Source organism: Clinocottus analis, unplaced genomic scaffold, assembly GCF_023055335.1.
Source record: "Clinocottus analis isolate CAN_PGR_092001 unplaced genomic scaffold, fCliAna1.0.p SCAF_11, whole genome shotgun sequence".
NCBI classification, from domain to species: domain Eukaryota; kingdom Metazoa; phylum Chordata; class Actinopteri; order Perciformes; family Cottidae; genus Clinocottus; species Clinocottus analis.
Window position 1 is genome coordinate 20790253 of NW_027175832.1, and position 27135 is coordinate 20817387.

At 48.6% G+C, this 27135-nt stretch overlaps 1 protein-coding gene across 1 annotated transcript; it reads left to right on the plus strand.

Annotated features, from left to right (window-relative positions):
• On the plus strand, positions 1 to 25331 carry efr3a (EFR3 homolog A (S. cerevisiae)). The gene is made up of 24 exons (XM_068567789.1): positions 1 to 104; positions 354 to 461; positions 8601 to 8677; positions 10020 to 10147; positions 10412 to 10562; positions 11020 to 11141; positions 11519 to 11668; positions 13115 to 13252; positions 13657 to 13735; positions 14776 to 14911; positions 16265 to 16432; positions 16841 to 16955; positions 17638 to 17689; positions 19077 to 19249; positions 19381 to 19456; positions 20889 to 21050; positions 21260 to 21391; positions 21492 to 21559; positions 21820 to 21947; positions 23844 to 23929; positions 24038 to 24086; positions 24228 to 24331; positions 24766 to 24815; positions 25078 to 25331. Exons 2-24 carry the CDS (start codon positions 452 to 454, stop codon positions 25181 to 25183), a joined length of 2460 nt encoding a protein of 819 aa, XP_068423890.1. The 5' UTR covers positions 1 to 104; positions 354 to 451; the 3' UTR covers positions 25184 to 25331.
• The last annotated feature ends 1804 nt before the right edge of the window (positions 25332 to 27135 follow it).

A 27135-nucleotide genomic window follows, 5' to 3' on the forward strand; every position in this document is an offset into this window, starting at 1 on the left:
CACACATACTCTCACACACACACACTTCCGCGTTGTCTGTCACCGTAAAGCAGGAAGCACTGTAGTAATGTGTAGGAGTTAATCTGCCCTGCTGCTGTTTACAGGTATGTCCCCGACGAATGTCTCACTTTAATGTCGTGTCCCCTGTGGACACACACGCACACTTACCGCACACACACGCTCACACCGAAACACACACAGACACACACCGACACACACAGCTTTAGCCGTTACACGCGGCGTTTCGCGGGTCTCGGCTGTGACGTAAAGGCGGCGGTTTGGCGGTTTGAGACGAGTGTCGCTAACGGGGTTTCTCGAGAGCGTTTTAACGAGTTTGTCAATTCCGATGCCAGGTGTGACGTCAGAGCAGCGGGGAAGAAGCTACATGGCGGCTAACTGAACCCCCTGGACCAATCAGCGCACAGAGGAACTGCGGCACGTTAGCGCCAGGATGCCAGCCGGTAAGCTGTGTGTGTGTGTGTGTGTGTGTGTGTGTGTGTGTGTGTGTGTGTGTGTGTGTGTGTGTGTGTGTGTGTGTGTCTCCGTGTGTACGTGTGTGTCTGTGTGCGCTTTGTGTGCGTGTGTTGCGTTCATTGTCGTTTTCTGGGGGGGACGGTGGCTCATTTTTTGGGGTCTCATTGAAACAACAACACACGGGTTGAAGTTGGGCAGTGGTGCGTTCAAGGTCTTCTGTAAAAAAAACTATTTTTGAGACCAGCCTCCTGATTGCTCGGTCCAGAGGTGGAGGAGAGGGGTACATGAGTAGAAGTACATGTACCACATCCTGAATATAATACAATATACATATATTATATGTATAGTATTGCTTCGGCCAGATGGACTTAAAGCATCAAAGTTTATAAGTTAACGTTAATCCTTTTATTATAAAATATTGTATTATTCTGTTTTTTTTAGTCACTAATAAATACACATACGTCCGTTGTTGTTCCTCAGTGTGAGACATATCGCTTTTTTGTATTTTGTATAGTGAAGTTTAAAGTATCGTAAAATGGAAATACTCAAGTAAAGTACTTGAGGAGGAGCACTTGGTTACAATAATGCCGACATGTGTGTATGAGACATTGACCTTGAACTAGAGGTCAGTCGAGGTCGGTACAATCTGTTTGAGATTAAAAGAGAAAGTGATTCAGGTTCATGTTTAGAGGGAAGGAAATCCGTGTGTCTGTGTGTGTGTGTGTGTGTGTGTGTGTGTGTTCGTGCACTTTTAACTAAATAAAGCCAATAATACTTTCTCCTTTCACATAAAGCCAATAATACTTTTGTACTTTTACTACCTATATCGTGTACTTTTACAAAATGAAGCCGATAGTACTTGTGTACTTTTACTGCTGGTCCTTCAGCTGCGTGAAGGAGACGCGTACATCAGGAATGAAACGTTTCTGATGATCCTCACTATGGCAGCTTCTCTCTGACGATGTGTTCAAAGACCGTCGGAAAGATGATAATCTGTAAAACAGTTCTAACGGAGGCTCTGAAAACATGCTAATCCTGTCCGCCGGCGGATTTGGGGTTGAGAGGGTTTTAACCCCTTCATTGTTGAACACACACCCAGTGGAGCGCAGCGCGGAGACACGGGCTTCGAAGAGTGTGTGTCAGTGTGTGTGTCAGTGTGTGTGTCAGTGTGTGTCAGTGTGTGTCAGTGTGTGTCAGTGTGTGTTTTCTATTTGGGGAAAGTTGGACAGTGGGTCCCTGCATGTCTCCTCCTCCAGCTGCTCTGGCAGGTAACAGCTGCTCACTGAGTCAGTAGGATGAGAGGTGTCCCTCTCTGGGGGGGCTTGTGTGTGTGTGTGTGTGTGTGTGTGTGTGTGTGTGTAAAGGAGGGGGGGGGGGGGGGCTTGTGTGTGTGTGTGTGTGAGTGTGTGTGTGTGTGTAAAGGAGGGGGGGGGGGGGCTTGTGTGTGTGTGTGTGTGTGTGTGTGTGTGTGTGTGAGGGGGGGCTTGTGGGCGGGGCCTCCAGGCCCCTGCAGCCCTGTCCGCTCTGTAATTACTCCCAGTGGTAAACTGCTGATTACATTAGCGGTAATGTGACACGTTCAGCATCGATCCCTGATGGGCCGATGCATCACAGTGTGTGTGTGTGTGTGTGTGTGTGTGTGTGTGTGTGTGTGTGTGTCTGTGTGTGTGTGTGTGTGTGTGTGTGTGTGTGTGTAAAAAAAAAAGAAGGGAAAATGTAAAAAAGGTAGTGTGATTTTTTATTGATTTTTTAAAGTAGTGTGAAAAGAAGTAGTGTTAAAAAAGTTAGCATGTAAAAACAATAGAAGTGTAAAAAAAAATGAGGAAAACAAGTTGTGTGTGAAAATGGATGAAGACGGGTCAGGTCACGCATGGCTTGCTCTTTACGACCACCATGAATGTGACGCCATGACTTCCTTAGTTTCTCTCTCGCTTAACAAACTTCTTCATCAATGTTTCCTTAAACTTCTCAACTGAAAATTAATTATTGATCTCATGGAAACGAAAGGAAACGTTTCCAGTTGAGTTCACTGACACTGAGACGCTGATGTCACCTGGGGGAGTAAAAACCTGTGTGTGTGTGTGTGTGTGTGTGTGTGTGTGTGTGTGTGTGTGTGTGTGTGTGTGTGTGTGTGTGTGTGTGTGTGTGTGTGTGTGTGTGTGTGGGGTCTGGAGGCTCTCATTATCCTCAAAGTGTTCACCACCTCAATTAAGTCATTACTGAGACAATCCCGCCGCTCGCTGCTCCTTCCTCACACTGACTGAAGCTCTGATGAGCTCACGCTGCAGAAGGAACGCCTGCTGGGAACGCCTGCTGGGAACGCCTGCTGGGAACGCCCCCTTTACTGTGTTCCTCTTCTGGAAAAAGTTCTCTGATTGCCATCTGGAAACTGTGTCTCTGTTTCACTTGTGAGACACTGCAGACCTGTTTAATGGAGACTTGCAGACTGCAGTAACCTGCAGTTCTCCATGTGTGGAAGCTGCAGTCTCTCTCCTGACCACCAGGGGGCCACTCCTCTGGTTGCATAGAAGTCTATGCATCTCTCTCCCAGCATGCATCTGTCTCCCAGCATGCATCTGTCTCCCAGCATGCATCTGTCTCCCAGCATGCATCTGTATCCCAGTAACATGAACAACTTTCTAAAAATGTCCTCACGCCCGAGGCCTAAAACCCCAAACTCGTCCTCGCAAAGATTGAAGCTCAAGCACGAACACACACAGTTACACAACAGCAGACACACACACACACACACACTCACACACTCACAGAGAGCTTTTTTTAATTCCTAAATTCCTTCAACAGCTCTCAGTCAATCTGCATAATTGCACTCCAATCAGGACGATTAAAACACATTCAACCCAACACACACAACTCTGTGTGTGTATGTGTGTGTGTGTGTGTGTGTGTGTGTGTGTGTGTGTGTGTGTGTGTGTGTGTGTGTGTGAGTGTGACCTCATACCGAGTAGGTTTTCGGCCGCTTGGTCGGCGGTGCAGCTTCATCTGCAGCCTCCAGCAGATCTGCTGCTGCTGCTGGCGAGGGGAAACACAAACACTGCAAGGTCAGACATGAGAGTCAGTGTGTGAGGGAGAGGGAGAGAGAGAGAGAGAGAGAGAGAGAGAGAGAGAGAGAGAGAGAGGGAGAGGGAGAGGGGGAGAGAGAGAGAGAGAGGGAGAGAGAAAGGGAGGGAGAGAGGAGTCGAGGTCCATCTGACAGGCCGTCCTCAGCTTTCGCCTCCGAAAAGATGGATTCAGAGAACAACGATTCGGGTAGGAGTCTTTAAGTTGGTGTGTGTGTGTGTGTGTGTGTGTGTGTGTGTGTGTGTGTGTGTGTGTGTGTGTGTGTGCGTGTGACACAGAGTAAGGCCGGCTAGCAGAGTCCAGGTCTGTGCCGTCCAGCCATTGATCCGCTCTCCGTCCAATCAGCTGCCTGCACCTGGAGAGCCAAACGGCACACAGTCATTCTCACGTTGCTGCAGCCGGTGGGGGGGCGAGGCGGCTCGTTGCTGCTCGTGTTGTTGTTGTTGTTGTTGTTGCAGCTCATGCTGAGTCGCCTCAGCAGCTGCTGCAGCTCACCACCCCGACTGATGCATTTGTGTCTTCAGGATGTGTAACGGGCCCGCTGTCCGTCCGCACAGACGTAGCGTTAGCACCACCGCTAACGGCTAACAGGCAGCGATTCCTTTCAGTTACATTATGATGCGTTCAGGCTCCGCTTGGTAAAAATTAGTACTGCCCAAAGGTAAAATATAAGGTTCTCATGATGCGTTCACATGTAATCGAGTAAAATGTAGTGTTAGTGATGAACTAACTCTGCTCTACCTTAAAGATGCTGAAGTATTAATAATGCTACTGCTGGCACAAAAGGTAAAGCTGCATTCTCTCTCCTGACCACCAGGTGGCGACTCCTCTGGTTGTATAGAAGGCTATGCTTCATGTGTTAAAGCTGCATTCTCTGTCCTGACCACCAGGGGGCGACTCCTCTGGTTGTATAGAAGTCTATGCTTCATGTGTTAAAGCTGCATTCTCTGTCCTGACCACCAGGGGGCGACTCCTCTGGTTGTATAGAAGTCTATGCTTCATGTGTTAAAGCTGCATTCTCTCTCCTGACCACCAGGGGGCGACTCCTCTGGTTGTATAGAAGTCTATGCTTCATGTGTTGAAGCTGCATTCTCTCTCCTGACCACCAGGTGGCGACTCCTCTGGTTGTATAGAAGTCTATGCTTCATGTGTTAAAGCTGCATTCTCTCTCCTGACCACCAGGGGGCGACTCCTCTGGTTGTATAGAAGTCTGTGCTTCTAGATTCAAACAGACCATTAAGCAGGAGCTGCTTTAAGGGCGGGTCTACAATTTGATTGACAGGTAGACACCAGAGACGTATGCCTCAGTCCTAATTTGGTCATTTCCTGTTCACTGGTTGCAGTATTTTTTCAATCAGGCATCACAATGATTCAGGAAGCGAACGCTAAGAACCCTGAGAAAAGGTTGTTGGTAAGCCTTGCGTCTCGGTGTCCGAGACTTCCCACCTGAGCGTTCCCAGAGAGCTCGAGTTTCTCGTGACGTCTTCGTCCTCCTCCTCCTCCTTGTGAAACCTAAACCCTGTGATTTCATGCGGCGTGGTTTCCATTTCCTTTGTCTCCCCGTCATGAATATTTAAATGAGACCCACCGAGCGCTGCACCCGCCTCCGTGAAACTGGTCCAGCATCTCTGGAGTCTTGCGTCCGCTCAGAGCTCCGTCATCGCGACGCTGCAGAGCGCCGCCCGGCCGTGAAGGTGAGCGCGCTCCAGACGCTACCTGAGGCCTCTGAAGCCTCTCAGCTGGTGAATCATGTGACGCGGGAAAGAACAAACTCCCCGAGGCTCACGGGGAAGCCAGACAGCACGAGTCCAGCACGAGTCCAGCACGAGTCCAGGACAAGTCCAGCACGAGTCCAGCACGAGTCCAGCACGAGTCCAGGACGAGTCCAGCACGAGTCCAGCACGAGTCCAGCACGAGTCCAGGACGCAGTGGTTCCCTATACTTTATGAAAGAAGAAGTAAACGGGGATATTTACCCTTCAGTAGAGCAGCAGCGCGGAAGAACCACGGCTGTTAAAAACAATCACAAAGGCCAGATGTTTTTATTTACCTGCTATTTGATAAACTATGAGTACGAGTTCAACACAAGAAAACATCACAACACAGATTTTAAAAGGTTAAATTTGACATTTTGACTGAGCATCGTATCAATACAACAACACCGTGTTAAAGGTAGTTCAGGCTTTAAGGTAGTTTAAGACGTTAAAGGTAGTTTAAGGTAGTTTAAGGCCATAACAAGCTAGACTCCTGATTAAAAGGACGTTTTAGTTAGATTTCCTCATAAAGAGAGTAAAAAACTTTCCTCTGATTAAACAAAGTCACAATAGAAGCCTCGTTGTTGTTGTTGTTGTTTTCCTTGCTGACTCTCTGTCAGCTGACTTCAGATCTGCAGCCACACAGAGAACAAAACCACATATTTTATTTTTGCAGCAGTATAAATTTAGACGTCGGCAGAGCAGCAATTCAAGTAAATTAATTCAAATAAGTTTTTAATTCATTTTAAATTGTGATGAAAAGTATAAAATAACAATAAAAAGGTAACGGATGTTTCCTTCGGGCCGCTCTCCCTGCAGAGCTTTTCCTGTGGACTCTTCCTCTTGCACTCGTTCACTTGGCAGAACCGGGTTCCTCTGGTTCTGCTCTCTGGACGCACGGCGCCGGCTCGTCAGCGCGTCTGAGCTGGCGGCTGCAGTTGGAGGCGTGGCCTGCCGCTCTGTGTGGGATCACCTTGTGCTCTGATCAGAGCCCGGTAACCCGAGCCGCCGCCGGCCGCCCGAGGCCCGGCCCGCCTCTCGTCTCCTCTGTCCCGGCCGATGACGGACGCGTCGGCCCGCCGCGGCGCTCGGCCGGCCGGATGATGTTTCCGTAGAGCGCCGCAGTCCGACCCGCCGCGCCGTCGCGTTGAGCCGCAGAGCGTCCGTCCTCTCGCCGCCATGCCGCCGCGCTGCGTCCAGCTGGGCCGCCGGGTCCTGAGGCGGTACCGCTCCGTCCCTCCGGCCGAGGCCGGCGCCGCCCCGAGCTACAGCCGAGCCTCGGGCCGGAGCGGCCTGCTGCACTCCGGTAGGTCGGCACCGACCACGGCTCCGTTTTGAGGCCCAAATTCTAGACCAGTAACCTACACGGGTTTTAAAACACGTGAAATGCATTCAAGTTGAATATCAGTGTGTAGAGCAAGATGTTGAGCCTTTCTGTACGTCCTCCTGCAGGTAAGAACCTGCAGGGTTCTTACCTGCAGGTAAGAATCTGCAGGGTTCTTACCTGCAGGAGCACTTTGAATCATTCATTTGAGTCATTAAGGTTTACTGTTTGCTTTGAGTCCTCATTGTTAGTTTAAATACTACATTTCATCACTTTTCACTGTTCACACACATTTCACACACTGTTTGCTCATGGGTGTTTGGCGTTTGGTGTCTGTGCGAGCGCCTCACCCTTCACCCCTTCACACCTTCATCCCTTCATCCCTCCTCTCTGCCGGCTCGCAGCCGGTGATGGATCTGGCTCCGGTAACGGCCTCTCGTCAGCCGGGCTGAGTTGGTTTTCGTTGCGGTGTAATTCATCAGGCCGCGTGACCGCCGCAATCTCTCTCCATCTCTGCGCCGCGGTCATGCAGCTCCTCTCTGCAGACGGACAGCCGGACGCTGCAGTTGATGCATGGCCTCCGTCACAGCTCAGAGCCTCACTGCTCTCACAGAGCGGCGTCACGGCATGTAGAGCTGCTGCAGTCACCTCTGTTTCTCTGCACAAACAAACCAGTCGAGGTGGAGGGACGAAGTCAGGACAAATGTGTGAAGTCAGAAGGTCTAGCAACTAGCATTTAGCTTCTAGCATCTAGCATACAGCATCTAGCATCTAGTAACTAGTAACTAGCATCTAGCGAATTCGTTTGTTTTATCTAACGGGACAGAATGCAAGATTTAAAAAAAATAGCAGCTACTGACCACCAGGGGGCGACTCCTCTGGTTGTATAGAAGTCTATGCTTCATGTTTTAAAGCTGCATTCTCTCTCCTGACCACCAGGGGGCGACTCCTCTGGTTGTATAGAAGTCCATGATAAAGACATTATTGTATTAAACGAAATATTCAGTCATAATTGCTCAAGCATTTAATTTTCCCCCTGACTGGCTGAGGAGCGAATAATTAGGATGGAAATAGAAAAAAAGCCTGTGTGTGTGTGTGTGTGTGTGTGTGTGTGTGTGTGTGTGTGTGTGTGTGTGTGTTTTCATATTCATTTATGCATCTTCACCCTTTTCCCGTGTGAAGGTTGAAACTTGTCAAGCTGTCATGATGTTGCCTTCGTGGGGAATGAATAAGACGTTCAAAGCTGTTTTTATTTTACTGTGCGACACATTTCCCGTCTCGTGTTCCCTGAATCCTCCCACCGGCACAGTGACGTGGGGACGTGGGTTTGATTCCCGAAGCATCGAGCAGCAAGCCTTCCTGTTGGTAGATGATCTTCACTTATGCAGATTTCCCTAAATTTGTTGACACAATCAATGATGGAATTTCTGAACCGCGGCCGTGAAACCTTGAATAACCTTGAATAACCTTGAGATAACCAGGTGGAACATTGCTTTTGTTTCAGATTGTTATTTTTGCGTGTTTTGGTTCTGTTTTGCTTCCATCACACATCTTGAGTCCTTACATGTGAGTATGTTTGAGCATCAAAAAGGAGTTTTTTAAAGGTTCTGTTCGGTGCTGTAACGAACCCACAGAGTAAAAGAACAGCTTCTTTAGAAAGATTAAGACCTAAAGCGTCCAAATCTGCAACAATAATTATTTATTTTGTCTGTTAAAAAATAGAAACGTCTTTCATCAGATGGAAATGGTGATGTTGAGTTTGGGAGAGAAATAAAGATTAAAAGTCTTTTGCCTCCAGAGCGTCTCCCCGTCTTTTATTTAATGCACATTTTGGCGGTTTACAACATGAAGTCAATGTGACTGATCATAGCGTCTATGTGGTCTATGTGGTCTATGTGGTCTATGTGGTCTTTGTGGTCTTTGTGGTCTTCATGGTCTTCATGGTCTTCGTGGTCTTTGTGGTCTCTGCAGGAGTGTGTGGCTGCTGTGGGCCGCTGAGGCCGCGGTACAAACGCCTGGTGGACAACATCTTCCCCGAGGATCCCAAAGTAAGTTCCTGCAGGATGCACCTCTTTTATTTATTTATTTATTTATTTATTTATATATATATATATATATATATGCACTTTTTAACAAGTCTCTCAAGTGTTTTCTGTATATTCTAGCTTCTGAAGTGAGTCCATAGTCCTGGTGGTGGAGGAGTTATGACGGCGATGCAAACCCGACTGTTTTATTTTTATTCTTCTTCTTCTGGCAAAATGATCTCATGAACAAACCTCACATGGAACTCACGGCTCTAACTAGATTCAAATATAATTACAAAATGTAATCTGTGCTCCGCAGACTCTTTAATCCTCTGAACCCCAAAGCGCTTTCAGGGCGTTTTTTTTTTTTTTCCCTCTGTGGCCTCGTTTTTCTCTTCAAAATAAAAGCCCTGCTCCTCTCTGACGGCGAGAAGCAGCGAGCTGGAACGCGTCTGCAGTGACCTTCATCATCAGAAAGAACAAAACGCCCATCTTTTTAAGATTTATATCCAAAACAATGGAATCTATTTGGTTAAATGTGGAGTTCATTAATATTTGGGTCGTTTTTCTTTCTGATGGAAGCGCTTATGATGCGTTCAAGGTCCGTCTGAAAGGAGGAAAATGTGACGATCTTGAGATTCCTCCAGCCGCTACACACACACACACACACACACACACACACACACACACACACACACACACACACACACACACACACACACACACACTCATATCTACTCCAGGTTTCTAGTGGGAGCTAATGGGTGCGTTGGGAAATCGAAATGCTCGAACGGTCGAGACCTCGTCAATTTAATTATCGCTTGCTGAGAACGCGCTGTGGGGAGTTTAGCTCCGCCTCTTTCTGCTCGGCGCCTCGTGGGAACGTGGTGATGTCATAGTCTGACATGAATGGGAAAGAGACCGTTCTCATACTTTCATGTATTAGAACTCATGTGAATCCGTTTTGTGACATAAAAAAAGACATTTAATGAAGTTTTCTTCATTTTTCTTGTTTGTAAACAAATATATTTTCTAGAGCAGCAAACACAAGAAGTTGTAGAACCTTTAACCTTCGTTCGGTGTGATTATCTCTCAGCGATAGCAGAACCGAGGACTTGGAGTCTTGACCTGAATCCAGACTAGAGAAGATCAAATGAGATCCAGCTCGATGTCGCAGTATTGAGTTTTTAAAAGGATTGGATGTTTTCCTCCAGTTAAAGACAGAAACCAACAATGTGTGTGTTTCAGCTCGGAGCCCATTGGTTCCTCCTGAAGGCGTAGATCTTAGAAAAGTACAAACAAATGGAAACAGTGACTGTTTTGGGGTCTACTTTCACCGGTTTCACTCCCCTCGTGTTGCGTTCAGGACGGCCTCAGTAAGTCGGACATGGAGAAGCTGACCTTCTACGCCGTGTCGGCTCCGGAGAAGCTGGACCGGATCGGGGCGTACCTCGCCGAGCGGCTGAGCCGAGACGTGGTCCGCCATCGCTACGGGTGAGCCACGCCCCTCCACTCTCAGAGCCACGCCCCTCCACTCTCAGAGCCACGCCCTTCACTTCTCATAGCCACGCCCCTCACCCTTTATAGCCACGCCCCTCACCTCTCGTAGCCACGCCCCTCACCTCTTATAGTCACACTCTTATCTCTCAGAGCATAAAACATTGGACCCGTTGGTCAAACCGGTCTGACCCCATTGACCTGTGTGTGTGTGTGTGTGTGTGTGTGTGTGTGTGTGTGTGTGTGTGTGTGTGTGTGCAGCAACGTGGTGATCGCCATGGAGGCCCTGGACCAGCTGCTGATGGCGTGTCACTCTCAGAGCATCAAACCCTTCGTGGAGAGTTTCCTGCAGATGGTGGCCAAGCTGCTGGAGTCCAGAGAGCCGGACCTGCAGGTCCTGGGGACCAACTCGGTAAGCAGGAGAACCTTCAGGAGAACCTTCAGGAGAACCTTTAGGAACCTTCACATGGTGGCGCTGTTCCAGATCCACAGCTTGTAGTCCAACTACAGTAACTTTTGAGACTGAGAGGAAAAGAGTGATACATCACTCTGTTAGTCGATTACAGTCTTCTAATTAATGTTGTTCCCCTCTTGTGTGTGTGTGTGTGTGTGTGTGTGTGTGTGTGTGTGTGTGTGTGTGTGTGTGTGTGTGTGTGTGTGTGTGAGTGAGTCATAAACGCAGGGGAGTATATTTATAGCCCAGAACATTTCAATTTGTCTGTTCGATCTTCTTCTTGTTTTCCTTTTTTATTCAGAGACGTTGACCCTCTTCTCTCCCCGCATTATGTTATGAATCATGGATACTTTCTATCTCATTATGATCTAACATTCTTACATCTTCCTCTTCCTCCTCTTCCTCCTCGCTCTAGTTTGTGAAGTTTGCCAACATTGAGGAGGACACGCCTTCTTACCACCGCCGCTACGACTTCTTCGTGTCCCAGTTCAGCGCCATGTGCCACTCGACCCACGACGAGGCCGAGACCAGAACCAGGTGAGAGGACGAGCCGCCGCTCACCTTTGACTCAGGGTTTTTCTCAGGGCTCCATCGTGGGACCCCTCAGGGCTCCATCGTGGGACCCCTCAGGGCTCCATCGTGGGACCCCTCAGGGCTTCATCGTGGGACCCCTCAGGGCTCGATTGTGGGACCCCTCAGGGCTCGATTGTGGGACCCCTCAGGGCTCCATCGTGGGACCCCTCAGGGCTCCATCGTGGGACCCCTCAGGGCTCCATGGTGGGACCCCTCAGGGCTCCATCGTGGGACCCCTCAGGGCTCCATGGTGGGACCCCTCAGGGCTCCATGAAAGTGAAAAACCAGGTGGCTGGTTAATTCTGGTGTTGGTTCTGACGGTTCTGTGCGTTCTGCGTCAGGATCCGCGTGGCCGGCATCAAAGGGCTGCAGGGCGTCGTGAGGAAGACGGTGAACGACGAGCTGCAGGCGATCATCTGGGAGCCGCAACACATGGACAAGCTGATCCCCTCCATGCTGTTCAACATGCAGGACAGCGAGGACCTGGACAGGTACACACACATGCACACACACATGCACATGCACATGCACATGCACACACACATGCACACACACATGCACACGCACACACACATGCACACACACACACATGCACACGCTCAAATTGTTGCAAATATTCATAACTCTTTTGGTGTGAACGCAGCATGAGGTGAACATCACAGAGTTAATAAAGGTTCTGCTCCAGTAACCTCTCTCCTCTCCTCTCTCCTTACCTCCTCCCCTCCTCTCCTCTCTCCTCCTCTCCTCCTCTCCTCTCTCCTTCCTCATTCCGGTGGTTTCCATGTGAACAAAAAGCTATTTTTGGACCCGTTTTTCTTTTTTTCCTTCTTTAAATCCTCCTTGTGTGTTTTTTTCTCCTCCTGCTTACTTCTCTCTACCTCCTCATCGCATGTGGAGGGAGGAAGGAAGGAAGGAAGGAAGGAAGGAAGGGAGGGAGGAAGGGAGGGAGGAAGGGAGGCTAGGATCATGGTAAAAGGATGAAGGGTCTTAATGGTCCTTCGACCCTTCAGGGTCTTAAGTGTCTGAAGGGTCATAATGGTCTAAATGATCTTGGGACCCTCCAGGCTCTGGAGGGTCTTGAGGTTGATAGAAACACAGATCTTGGTTCACAGAGCCTCCTCTCTGGTGGAGAGCAGCTCTCACATCAAAGTGCTCACCTTGAGGACGACCTTCACCCTTATTCGCTCATGAAAAAAGGTTTTCTTCTTCTTCTTTCACACGGCGTTAGCTTTCCTTCTGCTTACGTTTGGATCAAATGAGTTAGACTTCAGGGTTCAGGATGGAGTCAGATGACCTTCAGCTTCAGGTGGTCATGAGGTCAGATGACCTTCAGCTTCAGGTGGTCATGATGTCAGATGAGCAGTATTTGGCCTCTGAAGGAGAAAAAATATATAGTTTTGCTTTTATTGTTAAAACATCTATAAATACATAAAAACAACAACAAGGAGCGCTTTGGATCAACGTCGTTCCTAAAGACGCCGCCGCGGGTCAGCGTGCCCCACGGCGGCGTCTCGCAGGCTTCCTGATGGAAAACCTTTAGGGAAACCCTCTGGGACGCCAAGGACGTTTGATTCTGTTAATCGCTTCTCAGACACACACACACACACACACACACACACACACACACACACCCCTCCCTATCTGATTGAAGCTGGTCGATTCTCTTTTATTTGATTTCTCCTTTTAGTTTCTCAGCTGCTGATTGATTGATTTTCAGTCTTTAGTCGTTTATTCTCTCTCTCTCTCTCTCTGTCTCTTTTTCTCTCTCTCTCTCTCTCTCTCTCTCTCTCTCTCTCTCTCTCTCTCTCTCTCTCTCTCTCTCTCTCTCTCTCTCTCTCTCTCACTCTGAAGCTCATGGTGTTATCCTTTGTGCAGCATGAGTCTCTCCCGGTGTTGTGTTGTTGTTGTTGTTGTTGACCCTCCCTCCTGCCCGGCAGGGCGGGGCATCCCAGCACGCCGTCGGCGGGTCAGGACGGAGAGGAGAACCCGGCGGCGCTGGCAGAGAGCTGCTTCAGAGAGCTGCTGGGACGAGCAGCGTACGGGAACATGAACAACGCTGTGAGGCCGGTGCTGGTGTGAGTACACACACACACACACACACACACACACACACACACACACACACACACACACACACACACACACACACACACACAGACTTATATAAATAAGACGCACATATATATATATATATATATATATATATATATATATATCTATATATATATAGATATATATATAGATATATATATATATATATATATATACCACCGTCACTGAAGACCCGTGAAGGAAACGGTGGTATATATATATATATATATATATATATATATATATATATATATATATATATATATATATATACCACCGTCACTGAAGACCCGTGAAGGAAACCAAGTGACGGGAATCGAACCCGCGGTCCATCGCTTGAGGTTTCATCAGGTGAGAATGTTGATCGCTTTGTTTCTTCTGTCTTCAGACACCTGGACAACCACCACCTGTGGGACCCCAACGAGTTCGCCGTGTCCTGCTTCAGGATCATCATGTACTCCATCCAGGTACTCCATGTACTCCATCCATGTACTCCATGTACTCCATCCAGGTACTCCATGTACTCACACATGATCCACTTGATCCGCTTTGTGCTGCGGCAGCGTGACTTTAGAGGCGTGTCTCTGTTTAACATCGGAGCACACCTTCCTCTGTTAGCCCCGCCCCCCCAGCTCTTGGATCTCGCTCCAGAAGCTGTCAATCATGTTGACGAGCTGTCGTCCGGCCTCGGGCGTCGCTGAAGCCTCGGCGGGCAGATGGAGAACACAGCTGATCACCATGTTCCTCAGCTCTCCTCTCTCCTCTTCCTCATATATTCTGGCTCAAACCCTTTTTAATAATTTCTGGCTGGTAAGAATTCTGCCACAGGAAGTTCTTTATGTCCCGAACATGTCGACATGGATGAAAAGCCTCTGATATCCATTTGACTTCATGTGAGCGAGTTCTCACTCACCAGAAAAGATAAGAAACAATGTGACAATACAATAAGTTACAATATGTTACAATATGTGACAATACAATAAGAAACAATGTGACAATACAATAAGAAACAATGTAACAATACAATCAGATACAATATGTTACAATATGTTACGATGCAATAAGATACAGAAAATGTAACTTTTTAATGCTGAAATAAATAATTTTGTCAGAGTTTAATCAATGATTTTGAATAAAATGTAAGTCTATACGGCTGAAGTGGAACATTCTGCTGTCTGGAGGAAACTAAAGCGCTCAGACTATGTAAACATGTCATTGACTTCAGGACGTTAGGATTTGGTAGTATTCTCACCAGAGATATGGTTGATTTAGTTTTTATCAAAAAGAATCCCCCAATGGACAGATTATGAGTTTTCACCCAACAGTGTGAGAACATTTCATCTTTTTAGAGTCCGACATGTTCTGACTGAATGAAGTGAGTTGTGGTAGTTTGTTCCTCCTGGAGGTAAATATCTGCTTTCACTTCAGCGTCAGCCTTCATCTCCGTTGTTGTTTCTGCTGGTGGTGAACATGGCCGCCTCACTCCCTCCTCTGTGTCTTCATGCAGGCGCAGCACTCGCACCACGTCATCCAGCAGGTCCTGAACCACCTGGACACCAACAACAGGAACACGCCGCGGGTCCGAGCCGGCATCGTGCAGGTGCTGCTGGAGACCGTGGCCATCGCCGCCAAAGGCTCCGTGGGTGAGTTCACGGGACGTTCACACTTACAGACCCGTGAGAAAACACCTGAATGTCATCCGTCTGACTGGCTTTGAAAGGTTTTTCTCTCCTGAAAACAAACCTCCAACAATCCCAGAGTTCCCAGAGTTCCCAGAGGAACACAAACTGGTCCAAGGCAACAGAATACCTTCTCTCTGAAAACATAAACTAGAAGATATACAAACCCAGCAGCTTCCAGCTTTAGATCTGCTGGGTTTGTAATTAACTCCTCCTACCTGTGTTTTACTGCCTCTGCCTGGGACGACGACAACAACAACAACAACAACAACAACAACAACAACAACAACAACAACAACAACCCTCTGATAGGAATGATTCAAGAGTCCAAAAGAAGTGACATGTACACCTTTGAAAGTGAAATCGTGACTCCGCCCAATCTGTGGCTCGGTACAGTATGACGTTCAAACTGAATGTTTAGAGCAGCTCCCACACACACACACACACACACACACATATATATATATATATATATATATATATATATATATATATAGTATTTATGTATTTCCCTGCCCCTAAACAGGATCCTCTCCTCTCTCTGAGTCTTCTGATTGAAGAGATATTTTTAGCCGTAAAAGTAAAGTTGAGGTGATGATGATGATGATGATGATGATGATGATGATGATGATGATGAAGGAGAGTCCTCGTTCATATTCCAGCTGAAGATTGTGACACGATGTTGGATATGAGACTCCTGTTGACGTTAACATATCTCATTTATTATTATTATTATTATTAGTATTATTAGTATTATTATTATTATTATATATTAGAGCCTGTGGTGGTGTGTGGTGCAGTAGGTTAGTCGCTCCTCAGTAGACTCTGTGGTGCAGTTTCATTTGTGTTAATGCTACATTGTGTTAATGCTACATTGTGTTAATGCTACATAGAAATATTCATGTTTGTTTTATGCATCTTTTAAATTCTTCTAAAGCAATTCAAATAAAAAATGTCAATCAGATTATGGATTATAATATATACAAAGTACACATTTATAAATATATTAATGTACTTTTTGGATTTAACAATGTATACATAAAACAAATCAAACGATTATTTTAGTCTTTTTAATTCAGTGTTTTTTAACCTTTTTTGACACCAATAAAGTTACACAATGTCATAGTGTAGCATAACAGCATGAACGGTGGTCAGTACAGCGCCGCCTGCTGGCAGAGACGAGTATTTCATAACTGACGCGATATTACAGACGCATCAGCAACTACATAATATAGTGTGTGTGTGTGTGTGTGTGTGTGTGTGTGTGTGTGTGTGTGTGTGTGTGTGTGTGTGTGTGTGTGTGTGCGTGTGCTGCAGGCCCCACGGTGCTGGAGGTGTTCAACACGCTGCTCAAACATCTCAGGATGAGCGTGGACTTCGAGCTGGGAGAAGCTTCCCGCAGGAACTCCAGCTGCAGCGTCTCCTCCGGCCGCAGCAAAGAGAGCGAGGAGAGGATCGTCCAGAACGCCATCATCCAGACCATCGGTACGCCACTTCCTGCAGCTCTGCTTCCTGCAGCTCTGCTTCCTGCAGCTCTGCTTCCTGCAGCTCTGCTTCCTGCAGCTCTGCTTCCTGCAGCTCTGCTTCCTGTCGCTCTGCTTCCTGTAGCTTCCTGTAGCTCTTCCTACTGTAGCTGTAGTTCCTGCAGCTCTACTTCCTGTAGCTCTACTTCCTGCAGCTCTGCTTCCTGTCGCTCTACTTCCTGTCGCTCTACTTCCTGTCGCTCTGCTTCCTGTAGCTTCCTGTAGCTCTACTTCCTGTCGCTCTACTTCCTGTAGCTTCATGTAGCTCTTCCTACTGTAGCTGTAGTTCCTGCAGCTCTACTTCCTGCAGCTCTGCTTCCTGTCGCTCTACTTCCTGTCGCTCAGTAACAGCAGCCTCGTGCTCTCTCAGGCTTCTTCGGTGGAAACCTTCCAGACTACCAGCGTGCTGAGGTCATGATGTTCGTGATGGGCAAGGTGCCGGTTTACGGCACGCCGTGCCACACGCTGGACACCGTGAAGATCGGGTGAGTCCCCCTCCTCCTCCTCTTCCTCCTCTTCTTCCTCCTCCTCCTGAATGTTGTCCTCTCTTCACCTCCTTCCTCCTGTCGGTTCAGAAACGACCAAAAGAAAGAAAAACACTCTTAATCCCTTCAGGCCTCAGGAGGGCGAGAACAGATAATCCCAAATCAAACGAACACCCTCCTCTTCCTCCTCTTCCTCCCTCTCTTTCTCCTTTTCGGGTAGTTGCCGGAGGAGAGAGATTTGTGCTGCAGTCTCACAGTGTCTTTACTCTTCCTCCCCACTTTATGATAACACGTCCTCTTCCTCTGTGTCCTCCTCTTCCTCTCCCTGTCCTCTTCCTCTGTGTCCTCCTCTTCCTCTTCCTGTCCTCTTCCTCTGTGACGTCCTCTTCCTGTCCTCTTCCTCTTCCTGTCCTCTTTCTCTGTGACGTCCTCTTCCTGTCCTCTTTCTCTGTGACGTCCTCTTCCTGTCCTCTTCCTCGGTGACGTCCTCTTCATCTTCCTCTTCCTCTTCCTGGCCTCTTCCTCGGTGACCTCCTCCTCCTCTTCCTGTCCTCTTCCTCTGTGACGTCCTCTTCCTGTCCTCTTCCTCTTCCTGTCCTCTTCCTCGGTGACGTCCTCTTCATCTTCCTGTCCTCTTCCTGGCCTCTTCCTCGGTGACCTCCTCCTCCTCTTCCTCCCTCAGGCATCAGGGCACCAAGCGGATCCAGGCGATGCTGCTCAGCTCGCTCATCATGGTGAGTCCTGAACTTTATGAACAAACTCATACAAAGACAAACGCTAAGGATTAGTAATCCAGTGTGGAGCCGTTAAAGTCATCGTTTATATTTGGATTACGGACATTAATATTTTATATAAGTCAGTTTTTGTGTCATTTCCCCACTTCACTTCTTCCTGAGAGCGTTTAACAGATCTTAAACACTTGAGCGCTTCCTTCTCTCTCATTACCTTCTGTGAGAGGCTCTCGTCTCCCGACAAGGAGGCACAGGTGGCACCACACACACACACACACACACACACACACACACACACACACATATACACACACACACACACACACACACTTGTATTCCTGCAGCATCCTCGTGCACGTCCTCAGAGCGATCTATTACGGCTCGTCTGTCCTCGCCACCACCTGCCTCTCAGATGGAGACGGTGCAGCTGGAGGGTGAGAGGTCAAATATTTATAACGCCGGCAGATGGGCCGAGCGTGTGTGTGTGTGTGTGTGTGTGTGTGTGTGTGTGTGTGTGTGTGTGTGTGTGTAAAGTTATTTGAGGCTTTTTCAGAACACATGAAGCCTCGTCTAGAGGTATTGAATCACGTTTATGTCGTCGTTTCCTCGAGCGCAAAGCTGCCAGAAGCTGTTGATCGTTACCTTTAGCGTTACCTTGTAGCGTTACCTCGTTGCGTTACCTCGTAGCGTTACCTTTAGCGTTACCTCGTAGCGTTACCTTTAGCGTTACCTCGTAGCGTTACCTCGTAGCGTTACCTCGTAGCGTTACCTTTAGCGTTACCTCGTAGCGTTACCTTTAGCGTTACCTCGTAGCGTTACCTCGTAGCGTTACCTCGTAGCGTTACCTTTAGCGTTACCTCGTAGCGTTACCTCGTAGCGTTACCTCGTAGCGTTACCTTTAGCGTTACCTCGTAGTGTTACCTTTAGCGTTACCTCGTAGCGTTACCTTTAGCGTTACTTCGTAGCGTTACCTTTAGCGTTACCTCGTAGCGTTACCTTTAGCGTTACCTCGTAGCGTTACCTCGTAGCGTTACCTCGTAGCGTTACCTTTAGCGTTACCTCGTAGCGTTACCTCGTAGCGTTACCTCGTAGCGTTACCTTTAGCGTTACCTCGTAGCGTTACCTCGTAGCGTTACCTCGTAGCGTTACCTTTAGCGTTACCTGGGATCCTGGCGTTCCTTCGCGGCTCTCTTTTACATGAGAGCTTGAACGCGTCTGGTGCTGCAGCATCTGTTCCAGGATCACCGGCTCAGTGTCGGGGTCAAAGGTCAACATGTGGACGGTTTCAGCTGCTTGTGAACGCAACCTGTCAGTGCTGTTTCCCCAGCACCCTCCTGGTGGATTAGCGGCACGGCGCTGTGTTAAACCCCTGAACCTCTCTCTTCCTCAGGTGACCTCTGGCTTTAAGTCCAAGTCCATGGCGGCCGCGTTGCCTCCTCCCTTCCTGGATCCGCTCTTCTCCATCTCGCTGATGGAGGACAGCGAGCTGAGGCAGCTGGTGCTCGAGATCCTGCACAACATCATCGACAGGCACGACAACCGCGCCAAGCTACGCGGCATCAGGTACAAAGTGTACCCTGTAGCGTGTTCCCTGTAGCATGTTCCCTGTAGCATGTTCCCTGTAGCGTGTTCCCTGTAGCGTGCTGGACAGCATCGTTCCACTGACTTGTGCTTCTTCTTCTGTCCTCATGCAGAGTCATTCCTAATGTCGCGGCATTGAAGATTAAAAGAGAGAAGATTTCCAAGCAGGACGTGGCGTTCATGAAGAAGGTAGAGGCTCTGATGAGTGAAGACGCTGAAGCTCTTTAGCATCTCTCTGGACTTTAAGCTTCTTCTAGAGCTTCAGCCCGCTGAGCCCGTCCACCAGGTTTCATGAAAATCAAGGTGGTGATGTTTTCTATAGTCCAACCAACAAACAAACAAACAAACACCCTAGAGACACGAGCTGCTCGGTCAACATTTTGTAGAAGTGACTGTGTTAAAAACGATGTGGTTGAACCTTCAAGCTTCAACCGATCAAATGTTTTGGTTCTCATCAGCACTCGACATCCCCCACACACACAAACACACAAACACACAAACCCACAAACCTACACAATTATCAAATCTAAATAGACTGTTTTGTTGTTCCACCGATCCAAAACACAAATATTTCCTTCTTTAGCTTCTTCGTCCTGCAGCAGGAAACGTTGATCAAATTCAACATGATACAAACCCGCTCACCGGTTAGCGACATGCACGCTAGTTAGCTTCACGCACGCTAGTTAGCGTCACACTCGCTGGTTAGCAACGTGCTAACTGATTCTCTTTTATAAAAAAGCTCAAGCAGCGTTTGACTGAAACATCCTGATGGATTTTCACAGGATCTTTTCAGGTCTTAAAGGAGCCTTCGTCCTGTCAGCTAGCTCGTTAGCGCGTCTCGTGCCTGAGCGCCAGAAAGCTGGCAGACTTCACCACGGTATCCCACAAGGCCGCATGTCCGGAGCCTCCAGGTGACGAGCCGGATCACAGCTCTCGCCCCCTTTTCAAGGTTTCTCTTTTTTCTGGGTCGTGTTCTCAAACCCCGCCGGTCCGAAGCCGTTGGTCTGGAGGTCAGAGCGGCTCGTCCACGGACGACGGAGGAGCTGCCGGTCAGAGAGGCAACCGAGCTGAAGGAGACAGCTGCTGGCCGGAAGGGAAACATGAACATTGGGGCTGAAGTCACTGAAATGCATCGGTCACAATGTGTGTGAGCCCTGACCAGTAACTACTCTGAATAATAAATATGAGTTATGAAAGAGGAACGCCTACTGAAAGACTCTTAAATGAGTCTTTAGAGAACCTGGAGGACGCCATCACCCAGCAGCCATGTTGTCCTGTCATGATCCCTCACAGACGAACACGCTTTAAAGACAGCGTTTATTCAGCCTCTCTCTCTCTCTCTCTTTCTCTCTCTCTCTCGCTCTCTCTGTCTCTCTCTCTCTCTCTCTGTCTCTCTCTCTCTCTCTCTCTCTCTCTTTCTCTCTCTCTCTCGCTCTCTCTGTCTCTCTCTCTCTCTCTCTCTCTCTGTCTCTGTCTCTCTCTCTCTCTCTCTGTCTCTCTCTCTCTCTCTCTCTCTCTCTCTCTCTCTCTCTCTCTCTCTCTCTCTCTCTCTCTCTCTGTCTCTCTCTCTCTCTCTCTCTCTCTCTCTCTCTCTCTCTCTCTCTCTCTCTCTCTCCTCCAGCACGGCCAGCAGCTCTACCGTCACATCTTCCTGGGCTGTAAAGAGGAAGACAACGTCCACAAGAACTTTGAGCTGCTCTTCACCACGCTGGCCGTCCTGACCATCGAGCTGGCCAACGAGGACGTGGTCATCGACCTCATCCGGCTCTCCATCGCGCTGCAGGTGACGTGGCTTCATGTGTTCAAGTAGACAACAAACAAATGTAAAGTAAACAACAAACACCAGGTGATTAAAGGTGATTTAAAGGACGACGTCGCTGAGAAGCTTTTCTATAAAACATCTCTCAGCCGCTCCGCAAATCTCCATTAGTGTGAAGTGTCCTGACGTGTGTGTGTGTGTGTGTGTGTGTGTGTGTGTGTGTGTGTGTGCAGGACATGGTTCTGGCCAACGAGGAGAACCTGCCCATGCTGGTGCGCTGTGGCGTGATGGCGCTGGTGGCGGCGTACCTCAACTTCCTGAGCCAGATGATCGCCAACCCTCCGTTCTGTCAGCACGTCAGCAAGGTGACCTGAGAGCGCCTGGATGTTGCTCAGCGCGTTGCTCAGCGCGTTGCTCAGCGCGTTGCTCAACGCGTTGACGTTGTCCCCGTCTCTCTCTGGACAGGTGATCGAGCTGAGGAGCCTGGACGCTCCGTTCCTGCTGCCAGAGCACGTCTTCAGGGACAAGTGTCCGTACGTATCAGAGCGTCCGGCTGGTGGGCGGAGCCTCTTCACCGCTCTGTGACATACAGATGTGTGTGTGTGTGTGTGTGTGTGTGTGTGTGTGAGAGGCTGATGAACCTGATCAACAGATTATGAACCAGAATCCGTTTCAGATGTTAAATCTGATGAGAGCTGGTAGACGGCTCAGCGCCGCTTCGTTTAGATTAACTAAAATCACCCGTCACCTTCTTCCTCTTCTTCCTCCTCTTCCTCCTCCTCTTCCTCCCCAGACTCCCGGAGTCTCTGGACAAAGAGGACCGGCTGCTGTACTTCCAGACGGCCGACATGGCCGAGTGTCTGGCCGGGCCGGGATACAACGCAGAGCGTCTGTCTGTCCCCTACGTGCCCCAAGTCACAGGTAGGGGAGGGGCAGGTGAGGGAGGGGGAGGGGGAGGGAGGGGGAGAGGGGGGGGAGGGGGGGTCCACTCCAGGTCTGAAGTCTGCACCGAACAATACAATTTAAAAAAGACTCATGGAGCCATCGAGGAGTCATTTTTGGAGAATCTTGCTCAGACTCGTGACTTTTGATCCTATTTATGCTGACAATAGGTTTAAAATCTACATGCATATACATGTTAAAGGCAAGGCGTGGCGGCTCTGGTGTTCATGTCGTGGTTCATGAGCTGTAGAGCTCCCGGCTGCACGTCCTCAAGCGTGTCGATAAGGTCGCGTCCCTCAGAGCGGTTCAGCTGAGAGGTTTCGATGATCAGCAGCTGAAGAGTCGTTCGTTGGAGGAAAACTAACTTCAGGAAACCCCGTTTGCTTTTATCCTCCCTGGTGGTCCAGAGGGACGGCGTGAAGCTCTGGAAGCTCCACCTACACAGAGGAACATCAACGAGGGAGCGCTTCATCTTCACAGACTCTTTTTCCCAAACGCTAGCTCCGGAAGTCAAACTTTAAAGTCAAGGAAGGTCCCATCACTTTCTTTTCTCTTCCCAGAGTGCTTTGGGGTGAGAACTGAGCGCCTGCTGGCTCTCTGGTCTAACAAAGCCTGTGCTTGTGCTCTGTCTCCTCTGCTCCCACATCAGTGCTTTACACGGTAGGAAAGATCCTCCACCGCTGCAAGCAGACGTCCAGAGGTACGCTGGAGCTTCACAGCCGCTCTGTAGCTCCATCAGGATGTAGAGGAGCTCCTCATGCTTCTAGAGGCTCAGAGATGCTCTAGACGTGTTCAGGACTCATAGTCTCATGATGTAGAGCACCTGGTGTGGTTCCATTGCAGAACCCCAAAGTACACACCTGTGAAGACGGTTCCTTTAATCCCAATAATCCTGATAATCCTGATCCCCTCAGAGGAAACTCCCTCCATGTGTTTCTAGTCTCGTTTCTGCTCTCTTGTTTCTACTCTTGTTTCTATTCTCTTGTTTCTATTCTCTTGTTTCTACTCTTGTTTCTGCTCTCTTGTTTCTATTCTCTTGTTTCTATTCTCTTGTTTCTACTCTTGTTTCTACTCTTGTTTCTACTCTCTTGTGAACATCACTTTCATCATCTTTAACTCTTTCTCTGCGTTGCATCTGGAACGTGGCGGTGAGTACGCGTGCAGCCTGTAGATGTGAGTAGATGGTAGTTTAATATGTATATTTATGGAGTAGTTGTGGTCGTGGACGACGTCATCTCTGGAGACGAGGACTTTGGAAACTGGGTCCGGCTTCAGTTTCTTTTTATTAATCCAAAACAAATGATTTCTGCCATTTGGGGCGAAGTCGTTGAAGTTATTTTATGAAAATGTGCAAACAAAGGAATTGAGTCTGTTTGGGTTCATCCAGCTGCCTGAAGAGATCTTCGAGTCCTCTGGAGCTCCTGATGGAACATCCGGCTCGTAGCAGAACAGATGTTGTCGTCCTGATGGAAACATCTGCTGAGCGTCGGTTCTGCACCGAAATGTTCCTCTGCATCACAGAGAAACTCCGGTCCTGATGAGTGGATTTAAATATAAGTTAGAGTGGATCTGAAGCCTTCTGGTTCCTTCTGGATCCTTCTGGATCCTTAGAGCTCGTTTCATGAGGTCATTGGTCCTCTAACGTGAGTCATGAGAACGCTTCAGACTAAGAGTCAACGTTTCTTCTTCCTTTGCTGTTTGAAGAAAAAGTGACTGAACATCACCATGAAGGTCTACGAGGGCCGGCAGCGTGAAGACATATTGGATATGATAGAGAGATGGATAGATAGATGGATAGATAGATAGATAGATAGATAGATAGATAGATGTTGTCTTTGGCTGGCGTTAACCGATCAGCTGCTCTCTGCTCTGCAGATCTAGATCGTCTCAGCAGGAGGAAGAGCTTCGTGGACACCATCTCCCTCCAGGTGGACATCGTGTCCAGCAGCCTGCCAGACAAGGTCGGTGTCACAGGTCGCTTTGAGACGCTCCCCCAGAGGCAACACAAGGATATTATATATATTCATACATGTATTCATACATATGTTCTCATGTCTATGTTCTCTCAGTCGCAGCTCGCTGAGGAGATCACGTTCGAGACCCTGAAGAAGGCCATCGGTGAGATCTGAGACGTTATGGATGTGTTCTGCTGCCTCAGCGTGTCGTGATGTCATACAGTCACATGGGGTCAAACATGAGGGCGGGGCCCTGCAGAACACGCTGTACTTCCTGTCTGCAGCCTGTACTTCCTGTTTGCAGACACCACCGGCCTGGAGGAGCAGGAGCGAGAGAAGAGGCGTCAGGTGATGGAGAAGTTCCAGAAAGCTCCGTTTGAGGAGATCGCTGCCCACTGCGAGTCCAAGGTACCTGGAATATTACTACTAACTATGATGTTACATCAGTGTACCTGGAATATTACTACTAACTATGATGTTACATCACTGTACCAGGAATATTACTACTAACTATGATGTTACATCACTGTACCAGGAATATTACTACTAACTATGATGTTACATCACTGTACCAGGAATATTACTACTAACTATGATGTTACATCACTGTACCAGGAATATTACTACTAACTATGATGTTACATCACTGTACCAGGAATATTACTACTAACTATGATGTTACATCACTGTACCAGGAATATTACTACTAACTATGATGTTACATCACTGTACCAGGAATATTACTACTAACTATGATGTTACATCACTGTACCAGGAATATTACTACTAAATGAAATGAAATGAGCTCATGCGTTGCTCCTCATGTTGCATCTCCTCTGCAGGCCAACATGTTGCACGACCGGCTGGCACAAATCTTTGAACTTACGATCAGGTGAGTCGTCTGTTCTTCAGGTAACTTTGTAGATCGCTCAGCGACACGACCTCCACTTCCCCCACGCAGGAAGTCTGGTTAAACATCATGGAAATGTGGTCAAAAGTCATAAAAATATGGTCAAAAGTCATAAAGATTTGGTCAAAAGTCATAAAAATATGGTCAAAAGTCCTGTAAATCCATTGGTCAGAATGTGTATGACCCCTGTAATAATAATAGTAGTAATAATAACATACCCCCCCCCCGCCCCCCCCCCCCCCAGGCCTCCACCCAGCCCGTCTGGAGTGGTCTCCATCTCCTCTGGACATCCTCAGCATCAGTCCGTCCCCGTGTACGAGATGAAGTTCCCGGACCTTTGCGTCTACTGAACCAGAAGCTCTCCACACGACGGCTTCCCTCCAATCAGAGGAGCCGCAAACCTTTTCCATTTGGCCCTCAGGCGAAGTGTAAAGACTTTAGAGATTTAGAGAAAAGATCCACACGAGATTAAATCCAAACCTGAATCATTTCTATAAACAGTAGTTTTCTCTCTTGAGCCTCAACAGACGAGTTTTTAACCCCGAGAGCCGAGCGAGTCACGAACCCACGAGCCTCTCCAAACACAGAGGGATGAACGGCTTCCACTCTGAAGCCAGAGTGTGTGTGTGTGTGGATCAGACGCTGATTCCCAGCATGCATCTGGTCCAACACCCACAGCTGAAGCTCCTCCCCTCGTACGGCTGAAACCACTTAAACTTGCGTCTGGGTTTTTGTTTTAGGGGCGAAGCTTCTTCTCCTTCACGGGTTTCTGTCCCCAGTTTCAGTAGAAATGTACAACGTGTTAGCGTGTTAGCGTGTTAGCGTGTTAGCTGTCGCATAGATTCTGCTTCTGGACGCCGCCGGGGGAAACGTCTGGCTCCTCGTTGGTGATTTCACTCCATCGCTGCAGAAGCACGATGAGGGAGGCAAAGAGATTCAGTGGACTCTAGATGCTGATTCCCTGAGACCGACCGGACGCTGTGGCATTGAATCCAGACTTATTAGCACTGGATCCAGACTTATTAGCATTGAATCCAGACTTATTAGCATTGAATTCAGACTTATTACATTAAATCCAGACTTATTAGCATTGAATCCAGACTTCCAGCGCTGCCGGAGGCCTCTCGTGTTGGTCCTCTGAACCTCTGGTACTCATGAAGTCGGGCTCGTCTGAGCCCAGCAGCAGCTCACCAGCAGACTCTGGTGCTTCAGCTCTTTGCAGCCGCTCGGCTGCAGCGTTCCAGCAGCATGAAGCAGCGTTTCTGTGCAGTTGGACTCGATGACTTTGAACCGTCGGCCACATTTGAACTCTCTCAGCTTCTGTTGGCAGCTTCTGAACCGGCGGCTCCGTTGCCAAAAGTCCGACCTTGTCCCGCTCCGGCTCCATGAACTCAAAATCTAAAAATACCGAATGTTATCGGAGCCGCCGAGCGGCTAAATGTGGAGTTTTGCTGCAAAGGAGGAGACCGGCAGGTTGTCAAAGTCATCCCCATTGACTCCGCCTCCAGACGCTCGGACAGCGAGCGGCCACGTTTGAGGGATTAAATCCTCTCCGCATGTCGAGTCCCGCGAGGCCTCGCCGGCTCCAGGAAGGAGGTTCATGGAGGCGTTTCTGTAACTTGGAGCCTTCATATCTGCTGCAGAGCTGCAGCTGTGACCTGTAATAACAGATGATGTCAGTGTTTCCTCTGATCGCAGCTCACAGTGGGAAGAAGATCTCTGCAGTTGGAGGCCGACGCCCACCGCCATGTTGGTTCTGAGCAGCTGGGCGGCGCTCACGGGTTCAGTGTCTCACGTTGGTTTGTTTGAGTGGATCCTCAGACGGGCTCCTGTGCAGAAGTAGACGGTTACAGATTGGAGGGAAAGTGGAGGAAAGAGACGGAGAGGAAGGCGCTGCAGGTGGAGGTGTGGAGGTGGAGGCGCTGCAGGTGGAGGTGTGGAGGTGGAGGTGGAGGTGTGGAGGTGGAGGCGCTGCAGGTGGAGGTGTGGTGGTGTTCCAGAGGGTTTAGTAGGTTACAGGTTCTGACTGAGCTTCAGGTGGAATCACCAACATGAGCCGAGACGTCCGGCTGCTCTTTCGTCTTCTTCAGGACACGTTTCCTCCCGGCAGTCTGAGCAGTAGAAGTACCGTTAGCCGAGTTAGCAAAGAGAAGCTAAAACAATCATAAGATTCCTTTTCGTAGCTGCAGACGTTGCTTCTGTCTGTTTGAAGCTAGAATGTAGATGTTTAGTAAAATAGTTAGCATGTTAGCGTCTCTGCAAAGCTACGGGAAGAAGGGGGTTGTGGGTAACTCGAGGTTGC

What these genes read in the sequence shown, in the direction of transcription:
- efr3a (XM_068567789.1), top strand. An exon ending in TCTTCCCCGAGGATCCCAAA is followed by an intron (nt 8,678 to 10,019) that starts GTAAGTTCCTGC and finishes TGTTGCGTTCAG; the next exon opens with GACGGCCTCAGTAAGTCGGA. An exon ending in GGCTCTCCATCGCGCTGCAG is followed by an intron (nt 21,051 to 21,259) that starts GTGACGTGGCTT and finishes GTGTGTGTGCAG; the next exon opens with GACATGGTTCTGGCCAACGA.